The 22,943-nt window shown below is 51.7% G+C and overlaps 1 protein-coding gene across 1 annotated transcript; it reads right to left on the minus strand.

Annotated features, from left to right (window-relative positions):
* Positions 1-261: 261 nt before the first annotated feature.
* On the minus strand, positions 262-18,821 carry LOC120394994 (C-type lectin domain family 2 member D-like). The gene is made up of 6 exons (XM_039519169.1): positions 18,713-18,821; positions 9,043-9,293; positions 7,845-7,961; positions 4,899-5,077; positions 3,237-3,334; positions 262-1,620 (listed from the first exon to the last, which is right to left on the minus strand). The coding sequence occupies exons 2-6, from the start codon at positions 9,131-9,133 to the stop codon at positions 1,470-1,472; spliced, it is 636 nt and encodes a 211-aa protein (XP_039375103.1). The 5' UTR covers positions 9,134-9,293; positions 18,713-18,821; the 3' UTR covers positions 262-1,469.
* Between the last annotated feature and the right edge of the window lie 4,122 nt (positions 18,822-22,943).

The raw sequence follows: 22,943 nt of genomic DNA on the forward strand, positions 1-22,943 counted from the left end.
CAAACCCAAACTGGTTGAGAATTCTAGACTTAGATTTCACCAACCAAACATCCAGTATAAACTCTGGCGCCATAACAGCCTAATCATGCAAGTCCCCTTGGCTAGTCCGATCTGTCTCGCCACCCAGGTGAGCCTGCCTTTGTGAGCTAGATGGTCTCTTACACTCAGAATCACAACAGTATTCAGCTTACTCCCAGTCCCACGGGTCCAGGCACCCCAGGTGAACTGCACCTTAGATCTCACACCAACAGAGAGCACGTGTTGCCAGTCTTATTATATGACAATTTATTAAGAAGGAAATAAGTTATTTACGAGGCTAAAGCAGGTGAACATATCTACACAACTAAGCTACAATCTTAAATTTCAAAAGGTAACAGAAGCATCTATAGCAGGGATACTCGCAGCTCAGCGGTTCAGGAGCGAAATTAGCAATCAACATTACCCAAAAGAGTCAGTCATGTAAATTCATGGTTTCATTTACTCCAGTACTACTCCTATTTAAACAGAAGGGCAAGGGGAATATTTAGTTTTTATATAAATTCTCGCAGCAAATAACTTAGTGGCTAATAACACAGTAAAAGCATCCTGATTGGTTAATAATTAAAACAATGATTTAATATGTGCTACAAGGAGTGGCAGGAGATGCATTAAAGAGTCACATGCAGCTCATAAGCTGCAGTCTATGTATCACTGGTCCATAATAAACACTGTCATTTAGGGCTAACCTAGGCTAAGCAGCTGGGGAGCTCTTGCTTACGCCTAGAAAACCTTGCCCCAGCATCCAAGCAGCAACGAGATAGATTCAGTTCCTTCTTGTATCCCACCTCTTCCATTGTGCTCTGAGCTGCTGGAGATCAGTACTTCACACCCCTTAAGGCCTTAATTCACTCTCCTGTGTGGTGATTTACACAGTCACAGAGGCTCCTGATACAAACGCTCCAATATCACCTTACAATGTGGGATACGGATGTCAGAAGAAGTTAGATAAATGCTGCAGCAGCTCACACGCATTCACTAAAGGCTAGACATATTCTTATAATTCTAGTGCCTATTTTAACACACAGGTGAGCCAGCCTGACCCCGGCTCAGTATTTCTCAGGGTCCTATTGAGACATGGGGACTTTGGCATGAGCTGGTACCTGGTCTGCCAATGTCACACCTACTCACTCCCTGCCCTTTTCCAACCCACTTGGCTCCAGGAAGGGAGTGACCAGACATTTTTCCTCTTTCTCCTACATACCAGGCCCTAGGTATCCTACGAGGAGTGTAACAGGGGTTCCACTGGCAGGAAAAACAGGTGGCAGGGGTGGGGGAACAAGATGTGCAAATAGCATCTCTGGTTTTCACCTGAATCAATAATGCTCTGCCCAGTGATGCGCAGAGCATTCCCTGATGTTCCGGAATTGCTCAGATGTGATATTGTAAAAGATCAGTCCGGCTTTTCTGGGACTAATTCTACAATACTCTTCTTATGAGTCCCCTTCTGCAGCAGCCTCCTTTGCCTGTGTAAACGCATCGGGTTTGGTGCAGATCCAGTACCTCTCACTGGTGCACTGAGAGCTGCTGACCTTGTACTTGTCATTCAGATATGCGCAGTCACCTCCTCGTCCTATCGGAAACCTGCAAGACAGAAGCCAGGCAGCTGGTGTCAGGCAGTAGTTGGGCGTTTCCCGTCAGTCACAGACAGGGGGAGACACTTGCACGGTGCAGGGAGCTGCTGCACTCACAATCCCTCACCATTCCCTCTCCTGCACCAGCAACAGGCCCCATCCCCAGCAGAAGGGGGCAGCTAGAAAGGGGGCAGTGGGGCAGCTGGACCAAGAGAGGTTCTAAGATCAACTGGCCTCCATGGAGCATTTATGCCAGGGGGATATTTTAACCCCAGTTCCTGCTCCCCCACATACATGCAGCTGGGCCTGATGGGCCCCTGCAGGCCCAACCCACCCAAACTTCTCTGGGCGCAGGTTCCAGGTGAGTGTCAGCGTGGCGAGGAGCAGCAGTAATGCCACACAGAAGAGCTGGGTGCAGGGCTCCCTGGACAGTTTACATCAGCTCTCAGGCCAGAGGCCCATCAGCCCAGGCTGTATTGTGGGGGGTGGGGGCTGGAGCGAAACTCCAGCAGCACAGAGACTGCAGCACAAACCCAGCGGCTGTGCTGTGACCCCAGCCACTCACACAGAGCTTCCCGTGAGAGCTGGAGGCCAGCACGTCCCACCTGGGAACAGGGCGGGATCCAGGCCCACAGACACATCCTCCCCCATGGTCCCATCCTGGCAACACAATAGTAGTCATGTGCTGGGCTGGGAGGAGGCCCAGTACCACTCTTTGGGCAGGCTGGGATCTCCCCTCCCCCGACCACCAGCCTCTGGCTCTGGGTGGGATTGAATTTCATCTGCCATTTTGGTTCCCAGTCACCCAGTTTTGTGAGATCCCTTTGTAACCCTTCACAATCTGCTTTGGACTTAAATATCTTGAGTAGTTTTAAGTATCAGAGGGGTATCCGTGTTAGTCTGTATTTGTAAAAGCAGCAAAGAATCCTGTGGCACCTTATAGACTAACAGACGTATTGGAGCATGAGCTTTCGTGGGTGAATACCCACTTCGTCGGATGCATCCAGTATGGGGATACTTGAAAACCCCCATTATTATTGGGTTTTCTGCTTTTGTAGCCTCTCTAATCTCTGAGAGTTTCACAGTCACCATCCTGGTCAGTAGTATATTTCTGCTGCTAGATTCTTATTCTTCAAGTGTGGAATTTCTATTCCTAGAGATTCCACGGTACACTTGGATTCATTTAAGATTTTTACTATACTTGACACTCTGCTTTCCTTCACATACCGTGCCACTCCCCCGCCAGCGTGACCTGCTCTGCTATTCTTTTAGCACTGACGGTCCAGGGTCGAACCCTGCTATTGGCTCAACTGGGGTTTGGTTATTTGATCACACCCAGCTCCCACTGAAATCAGTCGTGGGATGTTGTCTGGGCCATGTCTACTGTACCCCAGTTCCAATGGCAGCCCCAGGCGCTCAGCTTTTGTGACTCTCAAGCATCTTTAACCCAGCTGGCCCCACTACAGCCAGGCAGATCTGAAGGCTTTGGCCAGTCTCCCAGCAGACAACACTGGCTTCCATCCATCACTAATACACCGAGTACATAGCACTGACTGGTGGGTCGGCCTGAACTCAGTATCTCAGACACCAGGGACCCAAAGCCCAGGGAATTCACAGAGGACTCACAAGCTGTTGAATTCGTTGGCCCATTTCCAGGGCTGCCCCGGGTCCCTCCAGAGGCCGATCCAGTGGTCGGGTTTGCCTTTATAGCGCAGCAGGAAAGCCTAAAAACAGCAGAGGAAGAGGTGGTGTCAGAGCCCGACCCTGCTGCTCCCCCAGGCTCTGGGCAGGGAATCCCAGGTGGACACAGAAGGGCTCTGAGTGTTTCCAGGGGGTGGCTGGGGATTTTCTCCTCCCTCTTGCCCAGCTCTGGGTAATTCAGTATTAACATCCCAGGGCCGGCTCTGGGCACCAGCGCTCCAAGCTCGTGCTTGGGGTGGCACTTTCCAAGGGGCAGCGCTCCAGCCCCTCCTCCCCCCCCCTTTTTTTTTTTTGGCACTTGGGGCACAAAATGCTGGGAGCTGGCCCTGCCCTGAACCAAGATGTTCCCCTTCAGCTGAGGCTTCCAGGCTGAGCTGGAACTGACACTGCAGTTCTGGCCTCAGTCACTAGATGGCGCCCAGGACAGCCTGAGTTGCACAGGCTGGACTGCAGTCAGGTCCAGCTCTAGGTTTTTTGCCACCCCAAGCAAAAAACATTTTGGCTGCCCCCCACCCCAGCCCTGGGCTCTCCCCGCCACACCACCAGTGCCCTCCCCCACCCACACCCCCTGCCGCCCCAGCCCTGGGCTCCCCCCCACAAACGTGACCTCCTCATTCACCACAGCAATCCCCGTTTACACTTGCAGTGGGGATCAAACCGTTTCTCTTGTTTTTATTTCACTTTAGTATAAATCTCGCCCCCCCCCGCTACTCCATATTTAGTGCTCCAAATGCACATGGAAGCCATAGGGACTAACCCTCAAACCTTGTACCCGGAAAGGGATGGGGATCTAGTAAAGAGGGGTCAGGCAGGGGGCGCTTGGGGGCTCGACACTGGCAGAGAAGCAGGGTGTGATGTACTCGCGGAGGAGGAGAGGGGGTATCAGGAGGGTTGCGGGAGAAGAGGGGCAGGGGCAGGGGGAGGAGAGGGCTGGGGGAGGGTACAAGGGGAGAGGTGCGGGGGAAGGGAGGGTACAAGGGGAAGGGGTGTGGCAAAGGAGCTACGGGGGGAGGTACAAGTGGAGGGGCTGGGAGCGGGATGGGGGGTGCCAGGGCTGAGAGGGGCAGGCTCTGACAGCTGCTTCCCCAGCCCCCTGCAGGCACCTGGGGGTCAGTGTCCGTCCTCTCGGCCCTGCCTGCAGGGGGCTGGGGAAGCAGCTGTCAGCGCCTGCCCCTCTCAATAAGGGATGCTGGGAGGAGCAGGGATGAGAGAAGAGTCCCCCCCCCCCAAATCCTCAGCCAGAAGGGGCCAGGGCTAAGAGGAGTCCTCCATCCTCATTTGGCTACCCACTGGCTCTTCAAGTCAATCTGGGAGCTCAGTACCCCCGTGCACCAATGCAGCCCAGAAGACACTCAAGCCAGCCCGGTGCTAGAGGGGGACAGTCTCCTATTGGGAGGGCTGAGAGTGGGTGATCCCTGCGGTCAGACACTGACACTAGAGGTGCCCTGGGTCCAGCCAGGCCTGGCATTCAGCAACAGGACATTCATGCACTCAGAGCTGCTCCTCCCCCTGCAGGGGCAGAGCCCGGGTCCTACTGCAGCAGCCGCTGAGCCAAGACCAGCACGTTGTAATTAGAGCATCTCTCACCAGGTCCTGCTCATTGTCGATCCCAGCCAGGGAGGCGCTGAGGGAAGAGCAGTGGCTTTGGCTGTAGGTCCAGTTCCCTTCGGCCTCGGAGAAATAGTAGCATTTCCCTCGGTACCCGATCCAGCCGTCTGGGCATGTGGGGCCAACAGGAGGGCCCAGATCAGCTGAGGGTCTCGGCCCTGAGAATGAGACAGTAACACACGGTGTGAGAGGGACCTGCAGCCCGGCCATGAGGAGAACACGGGGAAATCAGCCCTTGTGCCCCAGGCTTCTGAGACACCTCGAACCTGGCAGGTGCGGGGAGGGCATGAGGGAGCCAGGGGAATGAGGGATGCTGGGAATCCAGCCCCAGACGGGGGTTATCTGACTCTGGTCTCTCTGTCTTGGGTTCACATTCAACACGGATGCAGCTGAAAAACCGCTCATGCCATGAAGTCCAGCACAGAGAGCTGGGCCGGAGCTCAGTGTTACAGCCGGGGGTGGGCAGGGAGCTGCAGAGGGAGGGGACAGTTACCAGGGGGCCAGCAGGGACAATAATGAGTGGATAGGAGATCAACTTCATCATGATTTGCCAGGTCTGGTACCCCAAGGAGTTCTGCTCGCCTGGACTGCTCCCCTCCTTCTGCTCTGCGCTTTGCTTCCCTGCAGAGGCAGATTGAGATGAAGATGGGCACGAACTCCCTTCCCTTCAGAAGACTGAACCCAGCACAGCCAACCACAGGGCGATGGAGCTGTTTGTTGTGATAAGTTTACAGCCTGAGCCATAATTAAACAGCCCCTTAGCGAGATCCCCAGGAGCCTGAGAATATTGTAACTGGAGTCTCCTCTTAGGTCTAGATGTTTCTTCTCCCAAGTAGAGCAGCTAGAAGGAAACTCTGCAGTGTAACCCTTTCAGTGCCATCAGAGAGCAGCAGCGCCGGGGGTGGGGGGGGTTGTCATCTCCCATAGCTCACACCAAGAAGCTATTGGAAAGGTCAGTGCAGTAGGTGAATGACCCTAATTACTCTGCTTCTGGTTACTATGGGAAGAGTTGCTAACCCATTCCAAACACCATTCAGAGAGCGATTCCTCGCCCCCCTAATCACTCCTGCTCCCTCTCCTCAGGGGGATCTCATGTTGTTTCCTTTTTGGGGTGGGGAGGAGTCTCACTCAAACCCCTCCAGCCATTTTTGTGCATATCACTTTTTTTGTACCTCATATTGCACCAGTAACTCCATAGCTGGTTTTTAAGCCTTCCTCTGGGGCTGGGACACATGTAAGCTTGGGAGAACATTCACAGCTGAGGCAGCAGTGTTCAAAGAACAAGCAGGTCATGTGCCAGGCATGTATTTCCCTGGAGCTGTAGTGGGTGCAGTGCGCGGTACGCACTAGTGCTCACACACGAACGGAGCAGGGCAGTCAGTGCATACGATGCTTTATAGTCCTGCTCAGTGTGTGATTTGTGTCACTCATTTCAGGGAGCTGCTGCAGCTGTGTGGGGCACAACTTCACATTTCACACCCCAGACAGGAAATATACGGGCCCCCAGGAGAAAGGCTGCCAGACCTGCAGGGCCACTTCCACTATTGCCTAGGAGGGACAGGGCACAGCAAGGAGCCTTTCAGTTCTGGGAGCCTCTGACCGGTGCCATCTCCATCATCTGACCCCACTGCATTCTGGGGGCTCCCTGCACCCACAGGTGGGGAACCCCAAGCTCACAGATCCCACTTTACACTGTGTGAGACAATGCTGCCCATGGCAATAGCTGGCCAGTCCAGCAGGGAGCTGGGACTCATGGCCCCCGCTGTAGCAGGGCAGCTGACACCAATGTGAGGATGGTGAGGCAGATACATCAGTGCAACCCGCTCACACAGATGTGGCAGAGCAGCATGTCCTGCTGTGGTAACTTACTGCAGTGACTGGCACCAGGGGAAGCCCCTTTCTGCACCACTGCTGTGCATCTATGTGAGCAGTTTGTACCAATTCAATTGTACTAGTGTCATTACATTGCACGGAGGATTTCTACTGCAGATAGACCTGGCTTCAAGCTCCTCTGCCAGCTGCTAAACGCTCCTGGGACCCCATGATCAGATCCCAGAGCAATAAATAAATCCCACCCCTGGCAGTCTCACAGCCCCCCCACCCCCACTCCCCAGACTATTGGCAGATACAGCCAGGTTCACGCTCACCATGAACAGCCGCCTCTGCGCTAGCACTCGCTGTCTGTGCAGGCGGGGGAGTCAATAGCGCTACGGGACCCTGCACTGCCGAGGTCACTAATTGGTGTGTTTCACATGGTGTTAATGGAGGTGTCTGTGCTGCGTTCTACAGCTCATTTCAGTGACACGCCAGCGCCTGCCAGCCCGGCCCTGGGCACGACCCGGGGATGCAGGAAGGCCAGGCTGGTACCTCAGGGCGACACGCTGCAGGCAGAGGGCCCAGCTCATTGCTGCCCTGCACCTTCTCCTGTCAATCACCCCCACTCTGCACAGGTACCAGTGATGGCTCCAGGCCCCAGCATACCAAGTGCGTGCTTGGGGTGGCACGCCACGGAGGGTGCTCTGCCGGTCACCGGGAGGGCGGCAGGCGGCTCCGGTGGACCTCCCGCAGGTGTGCCTGCAGAGGGTCCGCTGGTCCCGCGGCTCCGGTGGAGCATCCGCAGGCACACCTGCGGGAGGTCCTCTGGAGCCGCAGGACTGGCGACCAGCAGAGCGCCCCCCCGTGGCATGCCGCCCTGCTTGGGGCAGTGAAATGGCTAGAGCCGCCCCTGCCAGTGACTGTGCCTGAGGCCCAGCAATAGGTGCAGGAGTCTGGAGGGAGCAGGAGGAGGGTCGTGGAGGAACATCCCCCAGGAACCCTCTGTCCCAGGGGCAGAAGCCAGACAGGCCGGGAGGAGAGACTGTGACTGTGGTGGCTCCAGGGGGAATGGGATGTGCAGAGAGGGGGGAGGAAGGGCTGAGAACTCACCTGCCAGGACACTAACAGCCATGATGAGACCTAAGAACACAGCGGCTGCGAGGGCGACTGTGAGCACAACTGTATGTTTCTTGTAGTAGTTACATTTCCTGCAGTTACGACGAGGTTCTGAAACACAAAGACCCATCAGGCCGGACCGCGAGGACACGTCTCACCGACAGCACCAGGGCTGGAGCTGCCCTAGAACAGTGGTTCTCAACCACAAGTGTGTGTACCCCTGGTGATACACGGGAGTCTTCCAGGGGGCACCTCAACTCATCTGGATATTTGCCTAGTGTTACCACAGGCTACATAAAAAGCACTAAGTCAGTACAAGCTATAATTTCTTACAATTACTTGTTTATTCTGCTCTATAGACTATACACTGAAAAGTACAGTTTTTATATTCCAATTGATCTATTTCATAATTATATAAGTAACAATGAGAAAGTCGGCAATTTTTCAGTAACAGTGACACTTTTGTATTTTTATGTCCGATTTTGGACGCAAGCCATTTTTAAGTGAGGTGAAACTTATGGGTGCGCAACATAAATCAGCCTCCTGAAAGTGGGACAGTCGTCTGGAAAGGTTGAGAACCACTGAACTAAAACATGCCCCGTTCTGTCAATTGCTCCTTCCGTCAGATGCTCTGGGAGAGGAGCCCGGGGGCTCAGGCAGGCTGGGGCTGGCAGAACAGTCCCTCCTTCCCCTCAGCCCAGTGCCCCCCCTGGGCACCCCCAGCCAGGCTGTCACGGGGCCTGGTGAGCTCAGGGGCACAGAGACAAGAACCCACATGTTCTGGTGGCAGGAGCTCAAGCTGCCTCCCCCTTCCCCGCGCCGTGCCCCCTGCCGAGCGCTGGCTGGGCCCACACTGCTGAGTGCACCTGTCCCCGCACACTGGGGTCTCACACTGGCCACACACAGCAGAAGGGGGGAGAAGGAACCAGGCAGAGCTGGGCCAGGGCTGTCCCAGGGGGTCTGACACACCCAGCCCAGAAGGCCCCTGCCCAGCCCCACAGGCACCGCTGTGTGCGCCAGGCAGCAGCTGTGAGCCGGGATCAGTGCCCTGAGAGCACCGAGGGGAGACCCAGTCCCTGCTGCCCACAGATAGTGTGCTGGGCACTGGCTGCTGCCACTGAGAACATGGCCCCATGTGGGGCAGCCTCATGGTCTCTCTCCAGCCTGGTCCCAGGCAGCGACACCCCATTACCTGCCTCCCCAACAGTCTCCAGGTGTCCATCACTATTATCACTCTCCTGCAGCGGCTCTTTGCTCTCAGCAGCCCCAGGTACTGGCCCCATCGTCTCTCAGCGACACTCAGGCTACAGATGCTGTTACAGGCGCTGGGCTAGGGTTGGCTCCTCTTGGTCTGACTGGGTCTGATCCAGCAGCAGCGAAGCCGAGCCAGGGTGGAGGTCCTGGCCCTGGCTCCCCGTCCCTGCTCCGGACTCTGCAGTGGATCTGAAAGCCGAGACGAACCAAGCAGGACAGGTCAGGGTTGGGGAGAGGGGGGTGATTTGTGGTTCCTTGTTCCCTGCCGAGCAGCTCAACCCCCTGCCAGAGGCGGTGCCATGATGATTAAACCCCCTTAAACTTCCTCAGTCCTTCCACCCCCAAAACGATTCAGAGACTTCATCTGCTACGAGACCCACCCACTGGGACCTGCCCACGCATGACAGGCACCCAGCTGGGGTGGACAGGAGAAAAAAAAAACCACCCTCCCCACATCTATGTCATGCAATCAAGAGCAAGTAGAGAATCCTAACAGGAGTGGGGGGTTGGTAGGTGGGGGAAGGGACGGAAACAGGATGAATTGAGTAAAATCAAGGCAATTAAATCACCAAGTCCAAAGCCTCAATTTAAATGATCAATTTTAATCAACTTTTGCATTTATACTTCAGTTATTTTCTAAGGCCAGGTGCCCACTCAGCGGGTGACAGAACCATTAAAACTTCATGTCCAAATCTTTTTCATTGGTAACACAGGCAGGGGGAGGATGCCCCTGGGAAGCCCAGCCTGAGAGGCCAGCAGGCAACAGTGTGCTGGTGACCCCCCCCACCCCCACCCCCAGCACTGGCTTGGGGTCATGGGAGGGGGAAGGACCAGGTAGCTCCAAGCTACACACAGGTGCCCCATCCCCAGCTAGCAGACCAGGGGTGTGCCCAAGAGCCACCAGAAACCAAAGTAAGAGCCCCTCCCCCCAAGCCCAGAGAGGAAGGGGGAGGAAAGAGAGGCCATGCCCCGCCCCCCCAGCCTAGACAGAAGCAGGGAGAAGGGGAAAAAAATAGAGGCCCTGCCCTCCCCAGCCCAGAGGGGAGGGGGAAAAGAGGGGCTCCACCCCCCCACAGTCCAGAGAAGAGGGGAGGGGATGTTGGTGTCATTAGGCATAACCCTAGGTAACTCGGGAGGGTGGAAGACCACAAGTGTCGATGAAGCCTCCCTGCACTAGGCCTAAATGAACCAAAGCCCGTCCATGTTTGAACTTTAATCGACCTAACAAGCCAGCAACAGAGAATGGAAGGTGTAACAGCTGTTATCAGGTGCAACCCCACTTACACCGGTACCAGGAAATAATAATAATGAGGCCTGTACGCCTCTGGCTAAGGGGCAAGATAACAGATCAAAGGAATTAAGACAGGATAACAGTTCAAAAAGAGTCACTAACGAACTAGACTGTTAGATGCCAAGCATGACTTAACCACTTAATGTAATTGCTACTGCTCAGTGTAATTGCTACGGGGTGGGGGGAGTGAGAGGGAAAAGGGGGAGAGAGGAGGGGGAGGAAGAAAGAGCTTAGCTAAAGTTATGTATAAAAAGGGAAAAGCTGCCTGTAGCTGTGTGCTTGATTTGAGACGTGTCTGTCTCCTGGCATCGCTTTGAGATCTCAAATAAACTTTGTCTGCTTCTCCACCTTGGTGTGTTCATTGGCGCGAAGCACACCGGGCAACGAATCGCGCTGTTGCTGTCCTCGGGTCTCTGTGCCGGCAACAGTGTCATAGCAGTACATAGAACAGTGGTCCCCAAACTTTTAACATCATGCCCCCCATTACCTCTGTCCACACACACCCTGAAGTCGGGGCTGGGAGCAGGGTCATGGCTTGGTGGGGGGGACATGGGTCAGGGGGAGGTGAAGTTGGGGCCACAGCTAGGAGCGTGTCTGGGGCCAGGAGGGGGGGCATGGCTGGGGGTGGAGCTGGGAACAGAGGTGCAGCTGGGGGCTGAGTCTGGGGGCAGGGCAGGACTCAGTGGCACTCTCTCCCCACCCTCTATGGGTGCTGGCCCTGGCCCTGCCATGCCCTTTTGGGGAGGAGCACCTCACAGTTTGGGGACCATTGACTTACAGAAACACCTTTCCCCATGCTCCAGAGTGATGTGGAAGGAAATGAAGATGTTATGAGGGTTAATTCATGCACACAAAAATACATACACTATCTGTCTCCATACTTGCATGACTCCATGGCATTAGTAATTGGATACAGGGGGGGAAAGTTTTCCCCGTCTTAATTTTGAAACTCCCCAAGAAATATGTTTCTCAGTATTTCTGACTTCACTGTTAAAATCTGCTGCAGGCTGAAACCTGGCACAGACACACATAGCCCAGCAGTGAATTTTATTTTACATTACGATGTTTAAAAGCTAGATTACTAAAGTGGTTAGAGACATTAATCTGGATGCTTTAGGTGGTTCCTCTGTTGGCTAAAACAATGAAAAAGTTCACCATTCTTGGGGACCATGACATTTTGCAGAATCTTACCTCTCTGGGTCAGTTATGCCCTCCTGGTATGAAAATAATATTCAGCTGTTTGTGTCAGTAACATGAATCCAGTACAAAGTAGCTCCTTTTTGTAGAATCATCTGCCAAGGACTGGGAATGGGGGAACCATACCAATCAGAATCCATCTTATGCTGGCAATTTAGGTGAGATTCAGTGGGAGGATTATTTAATAAGTCCATAGCCCACTTCTGAGTGTACATACACTGACGTAAACACTCTCCAAAATTCATCTTTGAACTCGCAATAGTTTGTACGTGTGTTTTGCTGGTAACAATGTTACTAAACCCCAGACATAGTTTGGCAGGTTCCACTGTGCATAAAATCTTGGATTCTTATCAGCCATTTAGCACGAACAGCCATTTCACGGCTGTCGATGTATAGTTAGGCCCCTTTGTTTTCGTTTAAACCAATTTTTACCGGAAAAAAATCTCAGGTTTTACAAAAAGTATTATTAGTTTTTTTCCCAATTTTCACTCTATTTTTGTATCATTCAAATATATAAAAAATAACTTATTTTATTAGGAAAATATAATCCATGCATGAGATGTGTACTACAATAGTACATTAGTCTGTGTTTACAGTGGAGTCGCATCTTACGCGGGGGTTAGGTTCTAAAGTCAGTGCGTAAGGCGAAAATCGCGTATAGTCAAAATTAACCTTGAAAATCCCTCAAATCGCCCATAAAGTACACTATACTGTACATGGTTGTGTGTATACTGTACAACCCTGTACTGTAATATGTATAAATGTATACTGTATACAGTAATGTACAGTATACAGAATACAGATTACATATGCAAAATATAATCTTACAGTATTTTTAATTACATAAAAGAGAGAGAAAGAGAGAGACGGAAGAATGTAAGAATAAAAAAGGAGAACAGTAAGATGGAGGTGACGGAGAGCTTGGGTGACGGAGAGCGAGTCGTAGACGAAGTGGTTGGCTCTGGTTCAGCTTGAGAAGTTGATTGCGTAGGCTCATCTGCTGCTGGTTGTTTTTTTCTTATAAAACATGGTGATCGGCAACTGTCGCTGTTGTCTCTTGAGGTGCTCAAACATTTCTTGATATGATCTCAAATCGTCTGTAATGCTATGTGTAATTTTGAGTCTTCATTCCATAGAGGGATTGTATCCAGAAATTAAATCATTCACGTTTTTTGCTGCTTGGAACACTTCAGCAAATTTATGAAGATTCCAACTTGCTGGCTCTTCCTGTTAGTCATCATCATCTTCGTCTTCTGTAGACGATTTTATCAGTTCCTCTAACTCTTCACTAGTCAATGTCTCTCTGTGGCCCTCAATTAATTCTTCAATTTCTTCCTCAAGGATGTCAACGGAGCCATCACCACCCACTTGCCTGGCCATGTGAACAATGCATTTCACTTGTTTGTCAATGGTTGGGAAACTCTTAAAATCATTTACACAGTCTTCCCATAGGTTTCGCCAACATGCATTGATGGAGGTGGTATTGGTGGGGGGAGAAAGACGACTTCAACGTCATTATGCACAAACCGGAGTGCCTCAGGGTGGCCAGGAGCATTGTCTATGATCAGCAACACTTTAAAGTAAAGTCCTTTCTCTTCAAGGTATCGCTTGAATGAATGAAAGACTTGTGGAACCAATCCAGAAATAATGCTGCCGTCACCCAAGCCTTTTTGATTGCCAGGACACAGGAAGGAGATTTTTGTTCTTGCCTTTTAGAGCACGGGGATTTGCAGCCCTGCAGAGCAAGCCCAGCTTTATTAAATGCCCAGCCACATTGCCACAAAACAACACAGTCACATAGTCTTTAGCTGCTTTGAAGCCAGGGGCTTGTCTTTCTGATTTTGAAGTGTAAATGCAGTTGGGCATTTTTTTCCAGAAGAGCCCAGTCTCGTCAGCATTAAAAACTTGTTCTGGAAGATAGCCCTTTTCTTCTATGATTTTCTTTACTTGTTCGGGGTAGGCTTTTGCTGCCTCTTCATTGGCAGATGCAGCTTCCCCAGTAGTCTGCACATTTTTGAAGGTGAAGCGGTTCCTAAAACTGTTAAGCCAACCTTGGCTGGCTTTGAATTCCTTCTCATCAGAAGGCTGTCCCTCTTCGGCAGGAGGTTTGAACAGCGTGTAGAGGCTAAGAGCCTTTTCTCACAATGTGTTGCCATCGATAGGCACATGTTTACAATTATGTCTTCCAGCCATAAGTTTAATGCCTTTTCAGTCTTCACTAAAGTCTCATCACGCACCTGGCTCGTCACCTTAGCAGTTATTGAAGTATTTGATGCCAAGGCTTGATGAATTTCTCTCTCTCGAATCTTGATGGCCCGGATGCTAGATTCGTTGCAGCCATGTTAACGCACCACACTGGAGACTGACATACCATCTCTCAATAAGTCCAACACAGCCAGTTTTTCCTCCAGAGTTGGAACAGATCGCTGTTTCTTCGGTTGAGCACCAGATGAAGTAGTTGGCTTGTGTTTGGAGCCATGTTTTATGAAAAATACGTATCTTTAAACACTAGAATCACACTCAGCGCAGCGAAATACTCACACTATGAGAGGCATGCGGGAACTGAGACCAATTGAGGGAACAGCAGATTCACGTCTCCCATCTCACACTCACTCCGAGGCATACGCTCATTGAGTGGAATGGTGGGCGGAATCGTTATTTTTATTTATTTTTTTCTTTTTTTTGTTTTGCCGAGCACGTATAGTTGATTTCGCGTAAGTTAAATGGGCCTATAATGCGACTCCACTATATATGCAAAGCGGCCTGTTGAAGTAAGGCCATGTATTAGTCAACAAGATACACACAACAGACAAACAGGCATGCATGCAAGCGCTGAAGTGTGTGCGCATCTGACTGTATGAATCTCACGCCCATCATGTACACATTTCAAGCTGTTAGCAGACAACGGTTTAAAGATCTGACACACTAAAATGGGAAGAAAAACGAAAATCTGTCTCAGAATACGGTTCAGAACACAAGGAAGTATTGGAAAGTTTTTCAAAAACCAAAACAGGAGAAAAGGATGTAGCTGAGTGTAAACACTGCAAGTGGTGAGGTCCAATTATTAAATGTAAATATTTATGGGCTAATAGTTCTAAGTGTACAACAGTAACTGTTTGTTCAAATGAAACAATTTATATGGGGATTAGAGATAAATTGTTTCTTAAACTCAGAGGCGGTAATGTTCTGCGTTCTGTTTCAGTTCTGCAGCAAACCACATTGATTTCCATTCATCAAAGCATTAATCTACTGAATACTTTTTCCCTTGTCCCTCCATCCACCAAAATAAACCCCAATATCTATCCAGAAAAATTCACTGATTTTCAGTCCTATTTTTGTTGTTGTTGTACTAATAGACACTGATACATTCCTGAGAAAAAATTAAATAAAATAAAAATGAAAATGAAGGGCCCTATGTATAGTTAAGAATATTATGCCCTGAATGAGGATCACAGGCCTAGTTTAGAAGTCTTTTCTCAGGCAAAAGGCCTGGTGATCTCAACCCCTGGGTCAGATTCTCCTTGCATCTGCAGCAGGTGTAAGCATTGTGGATGGAGCTACTCAGTATAACTGGCAGCACAAAGACTGAAATCAGGATGTGGTTAGCCTGAGGCCAGTAGAAGAGCCCAATGATCAGAGGGGGCCAGATTCTGATTTTAGTCACGCTGATGTAAACCTGCAGTAGTTGTATGACATCAGTGGTGTTACATTGACATAAACCAATAGTGAACGAGATCAGAATCAGGTTGAAAAATCTATAATGGGGCCAGCTCCGACGTATCAGATCTGCAGGAGAGTGAGATGACATGCGAACGGTTACGCATTTTTTGTTGCTACTGTTGTAAGTACATGTAGCTGAATGTGGGTGTGTTTGTGTGTGGAAGTGACTATCCCTTAATGTACACACATAGCTCCAAAAATGAGCATGCACACACACAGGTGCAGCTACACAGCTTCAGTTAAGGATGTTTCTGTTTCCACTAATAACGGTTGCAGCTGGGTTTCAAACATTATCATTTAAAACCAAATCATGCTGACATTTCATATGCTTTGTCTACCAGCACAAGTATTTAAATCAGCTCGGATTGTTGCAAAGCTTCCCTTATCCCTGTGCCACCATTTAGATTGGTTGTGTTAGAGGATAAAACATGTTCATTTTGAAAAAAAAATACTGTTTTGCAAATAGTCTGCTAAGTGGACTGTATTCAAGACTTATGATTCAGAAAGTCCTCCAATATCAAAGGTATTTTGATCATATTTTAAAAATAGCTACTGAATATGCAGAGTAGCTGTTTTTCATATTCTCTGTAGATGGTAGCACTAGTCAGAGACAAGCAACAAAGCATTAGGGGGTGAAGTTCAGCCAGGTGAGGGGTGGGGCGGACAATTCTAAACCTTCTGCACCATTTATATACACCCCATGATGGGGCTGGGGCTGCTCAGGGAAATGAGGCAGTATAAAAGGCTGCACCGGGAGTACACAATCCATTTTGGTCACCTGTGCCCACTTTGGAACTGTGTGTTGAGGGTCCTTTTTGGCATTAAAAAAATGGTAGTTGGCCAGATATTTATTATTATTCATGCCCGTCACCCCAACCGGGGTATGGGCCGCCAACCACAGATCTCCATAGTCTTCTATCCTGGGCCATTCGCTCTAGCTGGTTCCAGGTATAGCCCATTTTTTTGCTATCAACCTGAAGGTCGCGTCGCCAGGTATTTCTTGGGCGGCCTCTTTTCCGCTTGCCTTGGGGGTTCCACTGCAGTGCCTGTCTGGTGATGTTGGTTGGCTGCTTGCGTAGTGTATGTCCTATCCAGCCTGAATACAGCAACAGCTCTCCTGTCAACAGTCGTCTCTGTCCAGCTTGCGTCCATCTTGTCTCGCTAATGCCTAGTAGGGTCAGGTTGTTGCTCCTCATCTCTGCTGCAACCTGCGCCGTCTTTCCTGACTCGTACATGGTCCTCACGTTCCATGTGCCGATGGTAATCCTCCTGGCTGCAAGAAGGGTGATCGGCTTAGTGGCTTCCTCGCGGCTTTCACCACCCAGCGTCATGCATCTTCGAGTTGAAGACCCTTCTTTTCCTAGGCTAAAAGTCTCTGTTAACTCTATTGTTGGCGTTTCTGTAGCAAGCTGATTTTTACAGGGTGGAGTTGCTAGCCCCACGCCCAATCCTCCTCCTTTACCCTGACTTGGGACAGGCAGATGGCCCCAAAGGACCTCTCTGGTGGAGTTAGTTGGCCAGAATCAGGTTAATAATAGTTTGCTGCTACTTGATTCTCATTGCTAAACTATTGTCCTGAAGGTAACATGCTGTAGGTGTAAATATCATCCCTGGGATCTCTTCGGTTCTGGATCCGGGTCCTTTTTGGTGTCTAAAAAAAAGGGGGGGGGGATGGGGGGTTCTGGGCCAGAACAGGTTAATGACAGTGTGCTAGTAATGGGTTCCCATTGCTAAAATGTTGTCCTCAAGGTAACGTGCCATATGTATAAATTTTGTTCCCTTGGCCACTTCGGAACCAACTTTTCTGGGTCCTTTTGGTGTTAAAAAATGGTCCAGGGGCACAATGAGATAAAAACAGTGTGTTATAAATCTATTTTCATTACTAAAATATTGTTCATAAGTGTCTCTAAGAGTATCCACTGGTTTTTGTAACAATTTTATTTATTCAAATGCTATTCCAGGGTGTTTCTGGTTTTACACCGGCCCAGGAAATGCTGGTACTGGAGATGGAGCCATACACACAATATAGCTACCCACTGCTCAACGCTGACAAGATACTCCCTCCCCCCCCCCAGAAGCAGGAAACTGCTGCCCCAACCCCACTGGTGCTGAGCCCCAGGCACTATCCTGACAGTGACTGAGAGACAGACCCTGTAAGGGGTGGGGGGGCAACAAGCTTTGGGGGCGCTGCCCTCACAGTGCCTGGGGGCAGCAGAGTGGGGGCTCGCATGTGTCACTTGAGTGCAATTCCCCACCCCACTCCTCTCTGCTTCTGCAGCTCCTGGGAGAGGAGTTGGGGGATCCTGTCTGGGCCCCGGCTCCCCCCCATCCCAAGCATCAGCAGTGTCTCTTACTGGGGGTGCATGATCAGATCAGTAGCCCCCTCAGCAGGGCTAGCTAGCAGCAGCAGTGAGAGACCCTGAAACAGCCCTGAGCATAAATTTGATTTGTCTAGTCCCTTTAGACAACTGTCCAACTCTTCAGAGATCCCATCCCACCTCTGGTCTCTAGCTCCCCAAATTTCTCTGTAATTTTATCACCCAGTTGCCATCCAGCCTGCAGGGTTTGTGTCCAGCTGCTGCTTCCCCTCCACAACTGGCTCCTTCCTCTCAACGCCTCACATCCAACCCCACCCGCTTCCCCTCTACACCCAGCCCTGCCCAGCGATCTGTCCCTCGGCCTTAGGGTTTTATCCGGCTGATGGACACCAATATCTAGGCACCTCCTACATAACATCAATTGCAGTGGCCAAGTCCCTAGTGGAGTCTCTGGCTCTTCTCCCTTGATGGGGTCAGATCTCAGGACGTAATGACTCCTGCAATCCCTGACTCTCTTCTGCACTAGGGCCAGCACTGCGGGTACCTTCCAAACCCTCGCCCCTAGCCCTCTGGACCGATCCCTTCTGCCTGCCCCAGGGGATGTTTACAGGGGCTTTCCGGCCTCCACCTGACGCCGGAGTGTGCTCTGATTGGCTGCAAAGCGGGAGTGAAGAATTGCTCTGGCGTTTCTCCTCCCCCCCCCCAAAGTCAACAAAATGACGTGTCCTTTCCCTTTTCTGCACCCCAGGCCCCCCAGCCAACCCAGCCTCAGCACAGGAAGGGGGCTCTGCCCAGGCAGGGACTGGGCGGCAGGGAGGGGGAGAGACCCAGCAGAGGGAGGGGCAGGGAGGCGGGCTCTGCCCTGGCAGGGACCGGGGGAGACCCTGCAAGGGGGGCAGAGACTGGGGGACAGTTGCCCCCGCAGGGAGGGGGCTCGGCCCTGGCAGCGAGGGGGGGCAGAGAGGAGGGAGCGCCGCGGAGGGGGGGGGGGGCAGCACTGCAGGGGCCAAGCCGTGCAGCGGGGGGGGAAGAATTGGGGGGTCCCCGCCCGAGGGCCGCCATAAGCAGCAGTGGAAACTTACCCGCCTTAGTGGCGGGGCCGCCCTTAGCCATAGGCAGAACGAGCAGCCGCCTGGGGCACCACTAGGGCTGGAGGCACCGCTCTGCTGGGAGCCCGGAGGACGAAGCAGTGGCGCAGTAAGAGTCTGGCTGCTGGGTCCTAGAGAGAGCCCAATGCATCAGGCTGAGGGAGGGGATTGGCCGCTGGGGGGTCTCTGGGAAGGGATGGGGGAAGGTGAGGCAGCTCGGCGGCTCTGGCCGTATCCTTTGTTGTCCCCCGTAACATCCATTCTTCTCCCACCTGCCCCAGGGAGCACCCCACCTTCCTCCCTCCCCCCACGAAGCACCCCTCTCTCCCCACTCCCCTCCCCTCCCTGGCTGCCTGCTGAGGAATGAAAGTGAAAGTAACTCAATTTTTTTTTTTTTTTTTTTTTTTTTTTAGGAACATAACAAAAATCACAGTTTAATTCAAACTGAACAGTGATGCACTCTTGAAGGGGGGGAAAACATTATCTTGAACAAATATTTCAAAAGACAGACAGATTCTTATTAGCCTTGATTCTACAAACTACTAGGATTTTCAGTAACCAACGGGCACAAAATTTCTCCACCTTAGGTAACTGGAGTTCATAAGAAAGAAGAATCACACCTACGCTTATTCTAGGCCCTGTAACCAAAAACACTTTGAAGATTCCCATGGCAGGGACAGGAAGTTGGGTACAGGTACTGAAACCACCTAGACAGGAGTTTCCAAGATTATTGTCTAGGTGGTTTCAGTACCTGTTTCCCCCAACTCACTTCCTTGGCAGGCAGCCAGGATTGGAAGGGTCTCACAGGGCTGGGCTGGGGATAGCCAGTGTCCGGGTTATCTCTATCCCAGACTTTTCAGGTTCGTTGTCTGACCACAAGAGAGGCAGGCAACACCAGCAAAGCCCAAATACCAAATTCTTCATTGATGCATGCACACATCAACAACAGCCCGTTCTCCACACAGAACCAGCCCCCTTTCTGCAGATTCAAACTGTGTTTTATTAGCTGCTCCGTCACATCATCACTTACGTCGCGTCATCGCTGCACCTTCCCAGTTTGTGTTGCTCAGAGCAAGTCAGGCACAGGGGCACCAGTTTAATAATCCCACCTAGGGCACCATAAATCCTAAGGACGACCCTGCTCAGTGGGTGGGTCCCAGAGCCGAGTCCCAGGCAGCAGCAGGACCAGCACCAGAAACAGATCCGCGCCGCGGAGCTCTGACAGCAACTGCTGAAAACCTGCCCCGCAAACCAGTAGGGTGGCTAGTGAACTTCTTGCCATTGTCGCCCTCGCCATTGCTGTCCGCACGAATATCCCCAGCCCCTTCCTACTCCTCTGGCACTGGGCTGAAATCCCCAGGAAGGGGGATTACACCATTGTTTAACACCCTTGTCAGCGCCAGTCGGATAGATTACATCTCATGAGTCCTTCATCTCCGCCCTTCCACGCAGCTCAAAGGACAGGAACTGAGACAAGAAACGAAAAACTCAACCCCAACCCGCAACACGCTGACAAGCTTGTGGAAGATTTTAGAGGCAGTGGGGCCAGATAACCTGAGCCCTGATCTCAGCTGGGGCAGGGCCTGTCTCTCGCTGTGTGTCTGTGCAGCACCCAGCACAACAGGTCTTTCATCTTGACTGCAGGAAAGGGTGTGGGTCTGTGTGCTGTCTGCCATAATAGGAAAGGGGAGGTGATTTTGATTGATGGTGGCAGGGAGGGAGGTCTAGGTGCTCCAGGCACCAGTGCTCCAAGCGCGTGCCTTTGGCGGCAAGCTGCGAGGGGTGCTCTGCCAGTCGCTGTGAGGTTGGCAGTCAGGCTGCCTTCGGCGGCATGCCTGCAGGAGGCCTGGCTGGTAACGTGGATTTGGCGGCAATTCGGCAGTGGGTACGCCAAAGCCGTGGGACCGGTGGACCTCTTGCAGGCATGCTGCCGAATCCGCGTTACCAGCCAGACCTCCCGCAGGCATGCTGCCGAATCCGTGTTAGCAGCCAGACCTCCCGCGGGCATGCCGCCGAATCCGTGTTACCAGCCAGACCTCCCACGGCTTGCCGCCCCAGGCACGCGCTTGGGGCAGCGAAATACATAGAGCCACCCCTGAATATGAATAATAAATAATTTATGGGTAACTCCCCGCCTGGTGCTCCCTTGGGGCAATGACAGCATTACGTTTCCGGGGGTGCTTTGGGGCATGTCTCCCATTTAACCCTTGCAATGCTGCTGCATTTGGAGAGACAACTGGCTCTTGTAAATAAAGTAGACAGAATTCTATCGGTCAGTTGCCAGCATGGCCACCTCCAAAGCTCTGGTACCACCGTGTGGCCGTTTCTTGTCACTGAATTTCAGCGCTTTTGTTCACCTCCCCATTCTTACCCTAGAGTTCATTTCTAATGTCAGAGGCGGATTTACAATGAAACAGACAGGGGGCCCCAGGGCCGGGCAGCCCAGCACCATCCAGCACCCCCTGCATTGCAGGGTGGGTGGGTGCAGGAGCTGTGGGGGAGAGCAGGGAGGGAGCCGTTTAAGAGCCGTGCAGGAGGTGCGGTGTGCAGTGCGCTCTCCTGGGACTCCTGCTGCAGGCCGGCGCCAGTGGCCAGGTGAGGTGAGGGGCTGGCTGGGGGAGCGCTGTAGGGGAGGGGGGTGCGCTCCCCTGTTGGGGCGTCCACCTGGGCCTGTCCTGCTGCCCTGCTCCTCTGGACGCCTGGCAGCGCAGGTGCAGTCCCGGGCATACACTGCTGCCGGTGGCCCCTGGAAAAAGGCCAGGGGAAGGGAGCGGCAGGCCAGGGAGGTCTCAGCTCTCACATGCTGCTGCCACCACAGCTCCCTTTAGCAGCGAACAGGAGCAGCGGCGGGGCAGGGACGCGTCCACCAGCCAGCCAGGTAAGGTAACCCAGTGTCTGCAACTGGGACTTCCCCAACCCTGAGCTCTCATCCAAAATGCTTTACAATAGTTCACTAACGGTACAAATAATATTTGGAAAGATCATTAAGTGGTCCACCAAGACCCATAGCAATTTTTAACTGGTCTTTGGAAAAATAAAAGTTAGACTATAAAAACAATCAAGGTACTTCACTTTATTTTCATTTAGTTCTTATTACTTATTATATAGGAGGAGGATGAAGGAAAACAGAATGAAAAACAGGAATGTGGGAGATAAGAGAGAATGTTCTTTTTCTTGGCTAGGTCTGAGGTGGGGGGTGGTGCCAAAAATGAAGCTGAGCACAGGGCCCCACTAAGTCTAAATCCACCACTGAGTTTACATACAAGTTGTAAACAGTCCTCAGACAGCGAGAGACAGGAGACAAGGAAAAATCTGCATTTCAGGAAACAGAAGTGAGAAGAAACAGCACAGAACTTTTCACCACCAGACATCATGTCGCCATCTTTACTGTGAATAAACTTTGCTTTGAGGGGTGACCTTCAGGAAACTGCATCTCAAAAAGTGACTGGACTATAAACGTGAGGGGCAAAACACCCCATGTTCCCTCTCCCTACCCAGCTCTCTCTTTTCACCTAAGATGACAAAAGAAAAAAATGTTGGACTTTGGGAGCAGATCCTGGCTTGAGAGTTTGATCAGCAATGTTACTGTGAACCTGTGGTGAGGGACGGCACCTTGTGCTGAGTCTAAGTTGTTTAGTGTAGAAAGTGTTTTATCTTTATTGCTCTTGCAGCCGTTCCTGACTTTATGGCTCATTACTTGTACTCACTTAAAATCTCTCTTTGTAGTTAAATAAACGTGTTTTAGTCTTTAATTTAACTAACCCAGTGCTGTGACCGGTTTGGGTAACTCCATTTAAGGTAGCAGACTGTGTATGTTGCTTCCCTGAGAGGGACAATGGGCCGAGTAGATCTGGACTGTCCAGGAGAGGGCTGGACACGGCAGAACATGTTTTAGGGGGAAGTCCGGGACTGGGAGTGTGTTGGGGTCACTCTGCACGTAGTGACCAAGGCTGGTGGACCCAGTGTGGGGCGGGTGACAGGCTGCTGGACCAGGGCTGTGGCCAGGCACGGACACTCAGGACGTGACCTGCAGGCTGTTTGGCCCAGGTTGGGAGCTTCTGCACAGGACTGTGAGACACCCCAGGCCGCAGGCAAGCGGTGACCCAGCCGCTCCCTGGCTGGGATCGCACCCTGGAACGTTTGGTTCCCACACACTGGCTCACAGGGGGTTTTCCAGAGACTGAGACAGAACTTAGGACACTCAGAGGCTGAGTTTAAACAGATT

This window comes from Mauremys reevesii, unplaced genomic scaffold, assembly GCF_016161935.1.
Source record: "Mauremys reevesii isolate NIE-2019 unplaced genomic scaffold, ASM1616193v1 Contig89, whole genome shotgun sequence".
NCBI lineage: Eukaryota > Metazoa > Chordata > Testudines > Geoemydidae > Mauremys > Mauremys reevesii.